Source organism: Hemiscyllium ocellatum, chromosome 26 (assembly GCF_020745735.1).
Source record: "Hemiscyllium ocellatum isolate sHemOce1 chromosome 26, sHemOce1.pat.X.cur, whole genome shotgun sequence".
NCBI lineage: Eukaryota > Metazoa > Chordata > Chondrichthyes > Orectolobiformes > Hemiscylliidae > Hemiscyllium > Hemiscyllium ocellatum.
The window spans coordinates 12,057,239-12,071,171 of NC_083426.1; the positions used below are offsets into that span (position 1 = coordinate 12,057,239).

Sequence of the window (13,933 nt, forward strand, 5' to 3'; positions counted from 1 at the left end):
ACCCTCATTATCTCATTTTTGAAGGCTTCTCTTTTTCCAGCCATCCCTTTACCTGCGAACATCTGCCTCCAGTCAGCTTTTGAAAGTTCTTGTCAAATACTGTCAAAATTAACCTTTCTCCTAATCAGAACTTCAACCTTTAGATCTGGTCTATCCTTTTCCATCACTATTTTAAAACTAATAGAATTATGGTCGCTGGCCCCAAAGTGCTCCCCCACTGACACCCTAGTCACTTGCCCTGCCTTATTTCCCAGATTAGGTCAAGTTTTGCTTCTTCTCTTGTAGGAACATCCACATACTGAATCAGAAAATTTTCTGGTACACACTGAACAAATTCTTATCCATCTAAAGTCTTAACACTATGGCAGTCCAGTCTATGTTTGGCAAGTTTAAAAATCTCCTTCCATAACTACCCTATTATTCTAACAGATAACTGAAATCTCCTTACAAATTTGTTTCTCAATTTCCCACTGAGTATTAGGAGGTCTATAATACAACCCCAATAATGTAATCATCCCTTTCTTATTTCTCAGTTCCACGCAAATAACATCCCTGGATGTATTCGCAGGAATATGGTCCCTAAGAACAGCAGTTATGCTATCCCTTATCAAAATGCCACTCCCCCTCCTCTCTTGCCATCCCTCCCCCCCTCTTTTATCCTTCCTGTAGCATTTCATATCCAGTTACATTAAGCTGCCAGTCCTGTCCATCCCTGAGCCATGTTTCTGTAATTGTTTTGATATCCTAGACCCATGTTCCTAACGATGCCCTGAGTTCATCTGCCTTCCCCATTAGGTCTCTTGCATTGAAGTAAATACAGTTTAATTGATCAGTGCTATCTTGTTTGCTGATTTATTCCTTCCTGTCCTGACTGTTTGACTTGCTCCCTGTTCCACCTATACCAGTCTCAGATTGATTTCTTTCCTCTCTATTTCATTGCGATTCCCACACCCCCCAACTTTACTAGTTTAAAATCTCCTGAGCAGCTCGAGCAAATTTCCCTGCCAGTATATTTGTCCCCTTCTAATTCAGGTGCAATCCATCTTTCTTGTATAGATTTCTTTGAAATCTAATTATGTGACATCTACTATATTAACCTAGTCTACTCTTATATCTTCAAAGGATATTATCAGGTTATCAGTTAAACTGGGGAAAACTGTCAGGAATAATTCCCAAGCTGCAGGTAGAGTTGGACAATGTGTGTGTATGTATATATATATATATATATAGGTGGCTTATATCCAGAAGAAATTTAGTGTCATTGAAATGCAAAGAAAAATGGGCAAGTCAGACAATAGCCAGAATGCTATGAACAGCTTGGTCCCCTTGTCTAAGACAAAATATACTGGCATTGGAAGCAATTCTTTAGGTTGGTTCTGGATATGAAGTGATTTTATTATGAAGAGAGGTGGAGTAGATTGGATTTGTACTCATTGGAGTACAGAAGGAGGAGAGAACATTTTGTTGAGAATATAAGAGTTCAAGAGAGCTTGGTAGATTAGATACAGAGAGTTTATTTTCCCTGTTATATAATCTAGGATCAGAGGGGATAACCTCAGAGGAAGGAGTTGTCCATTTAAGACAGAGATGAGGATGATTCTTTTCTTTCGGAAGAAAGTGAATCAGTGGAATTCTTTACTGCATAGGCCTGCTGAGGCTGGGTCATTAAGTATACTTTAAATGAGATAGACAGATTTGTAGTCAGTGAGGGTCTCAATGATCATGGGGATAAGGCAGCAAGGTGGAGTTGAGGATTTTCCGATCAGCCATGAGCTCATTGATTGGTGGACCAGACTCGATAGGCTGAATGGCCTACTTCCGCTCTTTCGTTTTTATAGTCTAAGGAGTGAAGAGAATCACTTATGATAAATGGCTTCCCTCATGAGTAATATTACATAAATTTCCTTTTGAGAATCTTGCAGATTATGAAAGATGAAGTTCATCCAATGTTCTCTGGGGACTTCCTTGAAGTATTGATTTCACTGTAGATGACACTGTTTGTGTTGTTAATCATGTCCTTTTCCATCTCACCTGTCCGTGCTGATGATTTCTTTTGAAACTGTACTGTTGCGTAATTGATTCCATCTTCATTCTTATTGAACTGGACATTTCCATCACTGCGTGTTTCAGATGAGCTACTTTCTGTGACTCTTACATTGGCATATATGATGGTCTCTTCTGCTGCTGCTAGTTGCTGCATTATAAAAATACACACAATCCAATTTATTTCTGAGTAACTTCAACATAGATTTGTAGCATTATGAGGACAAATATACTTGTTTAATATTATAAGTTTGTAAAGTTTTGAAATTTTTTACAGCACAGAAACATTCCATTTGGCCCAACAAGTTTATACTTGTATCACTGTTCTCGAGAACCTTCTCCCAATCCTCTTAACCTCAGCAACATATCTTTTTGTTCATTTGTCCTTATGAGCCTATCTATCTTCCCCTCAAATGGATTTATGGTATTTTTACAGACTGTCCCTTTAGTAGAGATTTCTACGCTCCGATCACTCTCTGGGTAAAGAAGCTTCTCCTGAAATCCTTCTCTTCAAAGGATTGGTTAAAGCAATTAGCATGGTTACCTTTGGGTAAAGCTAGATATGCACATGAGAGAGAAAGGATTGATTGCATCAGCTGACTGGTTAGTTTCTGGATTCTACAAAATGTTGATTAGATAGTTCTGCAAATTTCAAAATATTATTCAGAGAACTCAGAATTGATATTCTTACCTGATTATCATCTGCATTCTGACCTCTTCGACTACGTATAATGCAGCAATTCCCTGAAAGATTACAAAGTTATTGTTGAAAGAGCTGTGGCAGGAATAGTTAATCAGCATAACATTTCTAAAGTCAGTATGTCTTGTGGTGTGCATAACCTCACATTGCTTTATATTCAGGTGAACTTCATCTGTATCATACACATGATTTTCCTATTATTGCAATCATAGTTGATGGTAATATTGAACAAGTAAGATCCCAAAGTGGGAGCCAGCTTTGATGAGCCATAGGTTTTATTTTACTTTGTTTACCATGGAGGCCAGTCACTGAATATATTTACAGGAGGTCGCCAATGTGGACTCATAGAGTCATAGACACATACAGCATGTAAACACACCCTTCGGTCTAACTTGCTCATGCCAACCCTTATCCTAAGTTATTCTAGCCCCATTAGCCAGCATTTGGCCCAGATCTCTCTAAACCCTTCCTATTCATTTACCCATCTGGGTGCCTTTTACATTTTGTAATCTTAAGCATATGCCCTCTGGTTTTGTATTCCCCAACCCTGGGGAAAAGACCTTTGCTGGTCACTCTATCTGTGTCATTCATGAATTTATAAACTTCAATCAGGTTGCCCCTCAGCCCCTGATCCTCCTGAGAAAATAGCCTCAGCATATTCAGCTTCTCCCTTTTGCTCAAACCCTCCAATCCTGGCAACATCCTTGTAAATCTTTTTTGAATCCTTTCAAGTTTCACAGCATCTTTCCTATATCTGGGAGATCACAAACAAAAATCAATATTTAATACACAAAACCAAAGCACGTATAAACTATTCAAGGTCTATTCTGATATTTCCAAATATCAGAAAATCAATTCAACCCTTTTATCACAACAACAACAACAACCTTATAGAATCTGAACCTCAATGAAGGGTGACCCCTCTTTCCATTGTAAAGCTTATTGTTCAGATGGTGGAGCTGTCATTAGTTTACTCATGGAAAGGTTTTTGCATTCACCACATGCCATTTTCTTTAGTTAATGTCTCTTCCTGAGACCTTTAAACATTTTGACAACTCAGCTTATTTACTGCAGAACATACGTTTCTTAAACTCAAGTCTTCAACAGCCTTGCACGATGCCCCTCTGACACCTCAACAGCCTTCTATTTCTGACATTTTTTCAGCTTCCTTCAGGCCTGACAGGTTGGACTGCTGACGACAGCATATCTGCTGTAAAGGGCCTCTTCTCCCTGAATGATTCCTGTCTGAATGAACCTGCCTCAGACTTACTTACTTATCTCTCATGGTTTTAAAACTTCTTGGGTGGTTTGCTTTTCATTTATCTAAATCACATGATTTCTTAGAAATTTATTTTAACTCGTGCAAAATTACTTTCTGACTTCTGAGAAACAATCTTTCATGGTCTGAAAACTAAGATCCATTTCTTTCCTCGACTTTAGAACCCATGTTTCAAAATAATAATGATATATTTTGAACCTTCATCACACTGTATGGAGAAAAATACTGCTCTTGGTCATTTTACATAGCACTCAGAAAGTGTGGAGGCAATCTTCATGCACTATCTCATAGAGTAGGTCACCATCTGTTGTAGAATCCATTCAGGTTCTATCCCATTGATTTCTACCAAGTGCTCTGTCAGCACATTGTTCAATATGTGAAAGTGAAAATTAAACCCTGTCCCTCTACCCAATATTTGTTTGGGGTTTTGCAACTCAAAGATCCCTCAATTCTACGTCGAATCTCTACAGTGTGAAAGCGACCCCTTGAGTCCACAGTATCCAACCCAGTCTCATCCCAACATTTCCTACGGCCAATCCACCTAATATGCAGATAGTTTGGACTGTGGGAGGAAACCCAATTGGGCACAGAGAGAATGTGCAAACTCCATACAGACAGTCACCTAAGGCCAGAATCAAACCTGGGTCTCTAGCACTGTGAAGTAGCAGTGCTGACCGCTGAGCCACCACGTCGCTCCTTTGTCTGTATTGACAAAGACCCCTTGTTCTATCATGCCAGTAAAAGAGAAACCAAATAATTCACTACAGGGAGAAATCAGCACCCAATTTTAATTCAAATGTCATTCACTTCTACAGAGTAAAGGTGGGCCCTGTCTGTTGCCAATGACTGGGTGTATTGGCAACAGGCAGAATTAATTTTTAAGACAGTAAACCAGATCTATTTATGCAACATTAAGCAAACAAAGTCTGTTTACTCAACAAAAGGTGCATAATGACAAATTGTCTGCACAGTTTACTTTAAACAAGTCTCTAACAACTAGACAAAGCAGAACTTGTGACTGAAAAGGAGACAGTTCTCCACTTAAAATAGACTTACTGTATAAAAGTGTGGAAGATATTTATATACAAATCATGTGTGCACAATCAATCCCAATCAATTATGACTGTTCACTTTTAAAGGTATGACAGACATGGCAATTGTTCAACCATCATCTTGACCAGAAATAGTGATTTACAATGAGAATCTGGGAGAGATCAGTAAAAGAGATCAGCAGAGTCATCTCTGGAACTACTTCATCAGTGGAAAATGCATCTCTATTGTTGGTTTATGAGCCATATTTGGCTTGGAGAACCACAGCTGCTGACGACAGCACTTTATGGGCCACATGAATATGAATACCTTTTATTCCTCTTCAATGATCTTTATCTTCCTCCACTTCAAGTCATTATCTGAATTTTCCCTAAAAAATGTAATGTTCTTTGCCATTCTTTGTGATAATACCTTCTCCTAAAACTTCTCATCATTCTTCTGCTCATGATTTTAAGTTGATGACTCATCAACCTCAACCAGAAGAAATCATTCATTCCCCAGAATTTTAATCCATATGCTTCACATTTTAAAAAAATCTTTTAAATGAGAAAGGAAAAGGAAGCAAATGTGATGCAACATAGAAGAATTAACATGCAACAATTTTGTTTGTTGATGTTCAATTTGCACAAGAATGACCATAAGTGTGTACAAGTTTCATGAAAATACCAGGAGTAGTTTTAATGAATCAATAGTATTAAAAACCTATCTCCTAATGACAGGAATTTTACTGACATTACTTTCTTAATGGAAGTGAAGAGTTGTGAAACAGGTTCAAGTTGACAAATTCTACTGTTATTTCTACATCTGAGCCTAGAAACTGTTTACACTACTTCTTCATCATGAACTATGGCTGCATGAGGATTAATTATTTCTTTTTAAAAATGAAAGGGAAAAATAGTTGATAAATGATAAATAATGAGTTTTAACAGGTTTATAAACTTGTGTTGCTGCCATTGCTCTCTCACACATCCAGCCAGCATCATGTGTTCTTTAGGACAGTCTTTTGTGCTTCATATCTAGATTTAACTTCAGATGTCAACCCTAAACACATCTGGATTCCTGTTGTACTAAATTTTGTCTACAAATGTGACCTAATATTTTACTCAAAATCTAACTTTGTCAGAGTTGTCACAAGGAGAATCCTTTGATGCACACTTTTTTTTGCATGTGGAGTTATGGTGCTGTCAGCAACTTCATGCTTGTATGAATAGAAGGCTACTAATGACTCATTCCATTCATGTTACCCTTAAGATATTACTGAGAGGAATTTGACTAACATACCACATGCATTTATCCTGAAAGATTACTCACCTAAAGATTTCACCTCGCATGTCTTGGGGAAGGATGGGTTTGTACTTAAGCAGAGCAATTTCTCAATCACAAATGACTGAAAAGCTAAAATAAATTAGACTGTATTTTTTATAAATCACAGATAATCTAATAACTGCTTGAATACACATTCCATTATGGATTATTCCGTGGAGAATGTGGGGACTGCAGATACTGGAGATCAGAGTCGAGAGTGTGTTGCTGGAAAAGCACAGCAAGTCAGGCAGCATCTGAGGAGCAGGTGAATCGCTGTTTCAGGTGTAAGCCAAGGAATTCCTAATGAAGGACTTATGCCTGAAATGTTGATTCTCCTGCTCCTCACCAGCACCACACTCTCACGTTTTCATGTAAATTTTCTTAAAGAGAAAATGTTAATCCTGTATTTTACTGATGCATAATATGATTGGGTCAAATTAAAGAAATTTGGCTCATTACTTTCAATTGCACCACCACATGGCTGCAGTGGTGTCGTAGTAATGTCACTAAAGTAGTAATTCATGTGATCAGCCTAATGTTTTGGAACTATAGGTTCAAATCCTACCAAAGGGCGGGAGAATCGATGTTTCGGGCATGAGCCCTTCTTCAGGCTCATGCCCGAAACGTCGATTCTCCTGCTCCTTGGATGCTGCCTGACCTGCTGCGCTTTTCCAGCAACACATTTTCAGCTCTGATCTCCAGCATCTGCAGTCCTCACTTTCTCCTCAAATCCTACCAAGCATGCATTGGTATTAAATCTCAATTAATCCAAAATTGAAGCAACTGTCATTGATTGTCGCATATAACTAAGCATCTGGTTCACTAATTCCTCTTTGGGGAATTGTATTCTGTCCTGACCTGCTGTGCTTTTCCAGCACCACTTTAATCTAGACTCTGGTTTCCAGCACCTGCAGTCCTTGTTTTTACCTCTGCCATTACTTGGTCTGCTCTCCATGTGACTTCACTTTGCAGATAATCCCTTTTTTGTTTAGATTAGATTTCCTACAGTGTGGAAATAAGCCCTTCGGCCCAACCGTCCACACCTACCCTCTGAAAAGTAACCCACCCAGACCCATTTCCCTGTAACTAATGCACCTAGCACCAAGGGCAATTTAGCATGACCAATGGGAGGAAACAGGAGCACCCAGAGGAAACCCATGCAGACAGTCACCCGAGGCTGGAATCGAACCTGGGATCCTGGTGCTGTGAGGCAGCAGTGCTAAGTCACCATGCCACCTTCTGTGGCACCACCCCTGCAAAATGGGATAGATTTCAAACAGAACCTAAAACTGGGATTCGATGAATGATCTGTGCTTTCACCTGGAGTGGCATTGCGTTCTATCGCAACCTGTAACTTCATAGGCCTGGTATATTCACCACTCTGCCATTCACATCAAACTGGAGGATCAAAACAGAAAATGTTGGAGAAACTCTGCAGGTCTGGCAGCATCATTGGAGAGAGAAACAAGGTTAATGTTTTGAGTTTGATAGGACTCTTCTGGCAAAATCTCACTCTTACCAAAATCACTTCATGCCATTTCTCAATTATTCAAAATCCATGTTAAATACAGATTTCTGCACAGTTCGGGGCAATATTAGCTTTTAACTGGCAACATGAATGTCTTAGTCTATCACATCTAAAATATTGACTGGAATGTGCAGTACATTGCAATTGTGGATGTTTTATAATAAGCAATGTATTTGTTGTATTGTACTATTGACATGTAATGAAATGATCAAAGAGAAAGAGAGACTCACCCTTGTTCATTTTCTTCATGTACCAAAGCAGAGAAACTGCAAAAACAATAAGAAACGCCCCCAGCACACCAACTATGATGAAAACCAGTCTGTGATATAAAGAATAGTCAAGGGTCAATGTTGGTTCTCAATTGATTTTTGGACATCCGTTTAAAGAAATAATATTTATATTTATAGAGGTCATTTAAATTTAACTTTAGGACATTACTTTGCAAGCAATGAAGTAATTTTGGAATGTGGGTACTGTTAGAATATACAAGACATGCCACCCAATTTGCACACAGTATGGTCCCAAAGATAGGTGTGTGTTAATAACCAGATTTTGTTTTTATCACTGGTGTTGGTTAAAGAATACATCTTGGCCATGTTTCCAGGAATGTCTTCCTTACATTTCATCAGATATTGCTGTGGGATATGTTAAATCCATTGAGAGGACACCTAGAGACCTGGGTTCAAAATCACAGCCCCGAGTTGGCCCTTCTGGTAACCTCAACAGTGCTCCCAGTGCTGCTCTCAACTATCAACTTAAATAACATACCCCTGGAGTCAATCACAGAAAGTAAACATACTATGATTGGACTTTGAATCAGTGGTGCTAGAAGAGCACAGCAGTTCAGGCAGCATCCAACAAGCAGCGAAATGCCTAGGAGAGAGACTGTTGCCACTACAGCTTCCAGAACACTGAGTTTCAAACAAAAATCAAACAGTGGTATCATGGGAAAGCTGATTGATTGCTGAGTATTCAGTGTGAGTGTCTGTTTGCAAAGACGTAGATCAATTGGAGCTGATTGGTGAGTTGCTTTATTTTTTGCTTTCTTCACCTCCATTTCAAAGTAACTATCCTGAGGTTAGTCTGAAGACATGGCAGGACAGTTCAGCTGTGTGAAATCCCCATCTAGTGTCATGCACTGAGCTGCGCTTGTTTCATGCATGGAGAGTGTTTTCAGTTGTAGAAACTTAGCTCTAGGTTTTGAAATTTAAGCAACACTTAATGTTGCTGTAGTGAATCAGTGAAGCCATTAACTCTGCATAGGATGTTTAACAAAGCAGATACACTGCAGATTAAGCCCAGAAAGACTGAGGAGGAATGGGTGACTGCTAGATAATCCAGAAAGATCAGGCACGTGAAAGATGAGTTCCTTCAGCCTCCCACTCAACTAACCACTTTTCCATATTGGATGCTGGTGAGGTCATGGTTTATCAAAGGAATGTCGAAAGAGCCAAGCTTGTAACAACCCGAATTGCTCAGATGCCTGGTGATGCAATATCAATCAAGTGGGCTGCTCTGTCCTGGACGGTGTCAAGATTCTTGAATGTTTTGGAGCTGCACTTATTCAGTCAAGTGGAGAGTATTCCTTTACACTCCTGACTTGTGTCTTGTACATTTTAGATGGTGGACAGGCTTTGGGGAGTCAGGAGGTGAGTTACTCACTGCAGTATTCCTAACTACTCATCTGCTCTTGTAGCCAATGCATGGTATATATATTTACATTTATATGGTAAATCCAGTTTAGTTTCTGGTCAATGTTAACCTCCAGGATGTTAATACTAAGGAATTCAGTGATAGTAACCCTATTGAATGTCAAGTGATGATGGTTAGATTGTCTCTTATTGGAGATTGTCATTGTCTGGCATTTGTGTGGCATAAATGTTACTTGCCACTTGTCAGCCCAGGACTCTATTTAGTCCAGGTATTGTTACATTTGAACATGAATCGCAAATGGTGGTTAACAATGTGCAGTCATCAGCGAATGTCCCCACTTCTGACCTTACTGTGGAGTGAGGGTCATTGTTGAAGCAGCTAAAGATGGTTGGGCCAGGACACTACCCTGAGGAACCCCTGCAGAGATATTTTGGGGCTGAGAATTTTGACCCCCACCTGCCACAACCATCTTCCTCTGCGCCAAGTATAACTCCAATCAGTGGAGAGTTTGCCCCTGATACTCATTGATTCCAGTTTTGCAAGGGCTCCTTGAAGCCACACTTGATCAAAGCGGCCTTGGTGTCAAGGGCTGTCATTGTCACCTAACCTCTGGAATTTAGCTCTTTTCTCTGTATTTGAACGGAGGCTGCATTGTGGTCAGGAACTGAGTGGCCCTGGCAGAACCAGCTGGGTATCATTGAGCAGGTTATTGCTGAGCAGATGTTGCTTGATAGAACTATTGATGGAACTTTCAACCACTTTACTTATGATCAAGAGAAAACTCATGGGGCGCTAAGTGGCTGGGTTGGATTTATCCTGCTTTTTATGTACAGGACATACCTGGGCAATTTTCCACATTGCTGGTAGATGCCAGTGTTGTAACTGTACTGGAACAGCTTGGCTTGGGGGATTGGCAGGTTTTGGAGCACAGGTCTTCAGTACTATTGCCAGAATATTATCAGGGGCTACAGCTTTTGCCATATTCAGTGCCTCCAACCATTTTCACATGGAGTGAATTGAATTGGCTGAAGAGTGGTATCTGTGATGCTGAGTCTATTAGAAGAGGCTCAAATAAATCATACACTTTGTGCTTCTAGCTAAAAATTGCTGTGAATGCTTCAGCCTTATCTTTTGCATTGATATGTTAGGCTCTTCCACCATTGGGAATGGGGATATTTGTGGAACCTCCTGGTCCAGTAAGTTTTTAATTGTCCAGCATTACTGAGTATGGAAGGACTGCAGAGCTTATGTATGACCCATTGATTGTGGGATCAATTAGCTTTGCCTATCACTTACTGTTTATGCCGTTTGGCATGCAAGTCATACTTTTTGATAGCTTCGCAGGTTGACACTTCATTTATAGGCATGCCTGGTGCTGCTGTTGATATGTCCTTCTGCACTCTTCATTGAATGAGGATTGATTCCCTTGCTTAAGGGTAATGGTTGAGTAGGGGATATACTGGGCTATGAGGTTACCGATTGCACTGGAGTACAATTCTGCTGCTATTGATGGTCAATAGTGCTAAATGGATACTTGATTTTGAATTGCCAGATCTGCTTGAAGTCTGTCCCATTAAGCACAGTGCTTGTGCTTGTGCTACTCAACATGATGGAGGGTTTTTTCAGTGTGAAGGTGGTCCTTTATTTCCACAGGTCTGTGCGGTGGTTACTCTTACTGATACTGTCATGCAGCATGCAGGATGAGGTCAAGTGTGTTTTTCGAGTATGTTAGTTAATAATCTTGTTGTAAAACTAATTAGGGAATAATGACCATACTATGATTCAATTTTACATTAAGTTTAAATAAGATATAGTTCATCTGAAACTAGGGTACTGTATTTATATCGGAGTAATTATGAAGATATGAGGAGGATGTTGGCATTGGTGGATTGTAAATTTGCATTCAAAGGTTTGATTAGAAGATATGCAACAGTTAGTATTTAAAGAATTGGTGCTTTGTTTTAAAAAAAACACGTGTACTGTCTCATGGCAACCGATCATCGCCCCAAATTATTTATATGGACATATTGAAATTTTAGTTAAGACAAGTTTCTTTGTTCAAAAAATAAAAAGAGTGGACATATAAGCCAAAGGCATGTGGGGATGTAAATTCTAAGAACAAAATTTACTTTCTCTCTGGAAAATTCCTGTGTCGATTATGTTCAGTCCTAAATGTAACACCTAGTGGGTATCAAGAAACTTCAGATAGAGACGCTTCAAATGGAGAGAGACAGTGCAAAATCTGAACAATGACTACATGTAGTTGCAAAGATAACAGAGATTAATTTCCACTTCAGCAAAAAGCACCTCCTATGAGTTCTATCCCACATTTTGGACATGAAGCAGTACTGGATGGAACACATATTTGTGGTTTCCCCTTCCAGTGATACATAAGAAAAGGAGTTAGAAAACTCAACTGCAAATGGGACTTCATGTGGTAATTTTTTGTTGAGTTGTGTGGGGCTGATACATGCTGTGAAAGTCATATCTGAAGAACATTCATTTGGCACCCCTACATTTGAAGGTAGAAGTGAAAGTCATTCTGTTGCCATTTGTTGGGAGCAAGTCACAAGTCAGCAAAAAGCCTCCATCTTAAAGGGATCAGGATAACTCCTTTCAGCCAACCCGCATTAACGGGATCCAGCCCAACATTTTTGAAAGTTTCCTTAATAACTTCCTGCTAAAAATAAATAGTGTGTGTCTGCTAGAAATCTGAATGAATTCTTCCAGTAATCTTTGTTTTTCTAAGGTCAGTTGACTACTGTGGTCTGTTTAAATTCAGCTGTGGAATTGAATTGTAAAGAATTCCACACCAAACTATAAATGAGTCTATTTCTCTGTAGGTGTGTACTTAACTCTTGTGCTTCCAATGCACTTTTTTTACATTTATTTAGCGTTCTCACCTTATCTCCATTGTAATGTGAAAGACTCAGTTATTTGTTGTTTACCTCACATTTGCAATTCCTTCTGCTTATTGCCAACAGCGCAGGCTAATAATGTGGAAATTAGATCAATGCTGCAAGCTGTCTGTCATCGGTAAGACAACAAAGCTGTGTAAGAACATTGCCCAATCGCTCCTTTCGACCAGCAGAAATACAACTACCATGTCAATGTCATTCCAAATCAGATAACAAAGGTCAATTTGGCAAGCAAATCTCACCACAAGAGAAGCTTGGAGATGAAGCAATCTCAATGCATAATGCAAAGAGCACTATCTGAGAGTTATCAAAATGAAGATTGTTACTTCTTATTCTTAAATCCGACTAACGGCAAAATGCTTTCCTGAGGACACAACAATATGTTGTAAATCCAGTCAGCATTTCTATTTGATGAGATACATTCTCTAATAAAAGATAATTTTCACTTATTTAGCCAAAAAAAGAACAGTGTTAACGTATCAGGTAGAAGAAGAGGTGCTAATCAAAACAAATCAGTATTGAGAAGGTAGTACCGTTTGGATTTTGGAGATCGGATCTCATTACTTGCACTTGTAGATGGTGCAGTTGTTGAAGAAACTTCACAAGAATATTTCTGTCCTGTTGAAACAATGGAATATCATTCAGATTTACTTCATGTTAACCTGTAGTCAACTGACACAGCATTATTGTTCAACAGAACCAGATTACTTGAGGAACATATGAACAAGAAACAGGAATAGGCCATTCAGTTCCTTAAGGTCAAAACAATGACTGCAGATGCTAGAAATGAGCGTTTAAATTAGAGTGGTGCTGGAAGAGCACAGCAGTTCAGGCAGCATCCGAGGAGCAGTAAAATCGACGTTTCGGGCAAAAGCCTTTCATCAGGAATAAAGGCAGAGAGCCTGAATGGTGGAAAGATAAATGAGAGGAAGGTGGGGGTGGGGAGAAAGTAGCATAGAGTACAATAGGTGAGTGAGGGAGGGGATGAAGGTGATAGGTCAGGGAGGAGGGTGGAGTGGATAGGTGGAAAGGAAGATAGGCAGGTAAGACAAGTCATGGGGACAGTGCTTTGCTGGAAGTTTGGAGCTGGGGTGAGGTGGGGGAAGGGGAAATGAGGAAACTCTTGAAGTTCACATTGACGCCCTGGGGTTGAAGTGTTCCAAGGCGGAAGATTAGATTAGATTAGATTACAGTGTGGAAACAGGCCCTTTGGCCCAACAAGTCCACACCGACCTGCCAAAGCGTAACCCACCCATACCCCTACATTTACCCCTTACCTAACACTATCGGCAATTTAGAATGGCCAATTCGCCTGACCCGCACATCTTTGGATTGTGGGAGGAAACCGGAGCACCCGGAGGAAACCCACGCAGACACGGGGAGAACGTGCAAATTCCACACAGTCAGTCGCCTGAGGTGGGAGTTGAACCCGGGTCTCTGGCGCTGTGAGGCAGCAA

At 39.8% G+C, this 13,933-nt stretch overlaps 1 protein-coding gene across 1 annotated transcript in view; it reads right to left on the reverse strand.

The window, feature by feature from the left end:
* Nucleotides 1-1,882: 1,882 nt before the first annotated feature.
* Nucleotides 1,883-13,933, reverse strand: part of LOC132828080 (uncharacterized) — a 33,334-nt gene continuing 21,283 nt past the window's right edge. Inside the window, exons 4-7 of the mRNA XM_060844993.1 lie at nucleotides 13,010-13,094; nucleotides 8,136-8,224; nucleotides 2,735-2,787; nucleotides 1,883-2,194 (exon numbers count right to left, since the gene is read on the reverse strand). Of these exons, the coding sequence (XP_060700976.1) occupies nucleotides 1,940-2,194; nucleotides 2,735-2,787; nucleotides 8,136-8,224; nucleotides 13,010-13,094 (482 nt within the window). The 3' untranslated portion in view covers nucleotides 1,883-1,939. The remainder of the gene's footprint in view (nucleotides 2,195-2,734; nucleotides 2,788-8,135; nucleotides 8,225-13,009; nucleotides 13,095-13,933) is intronic.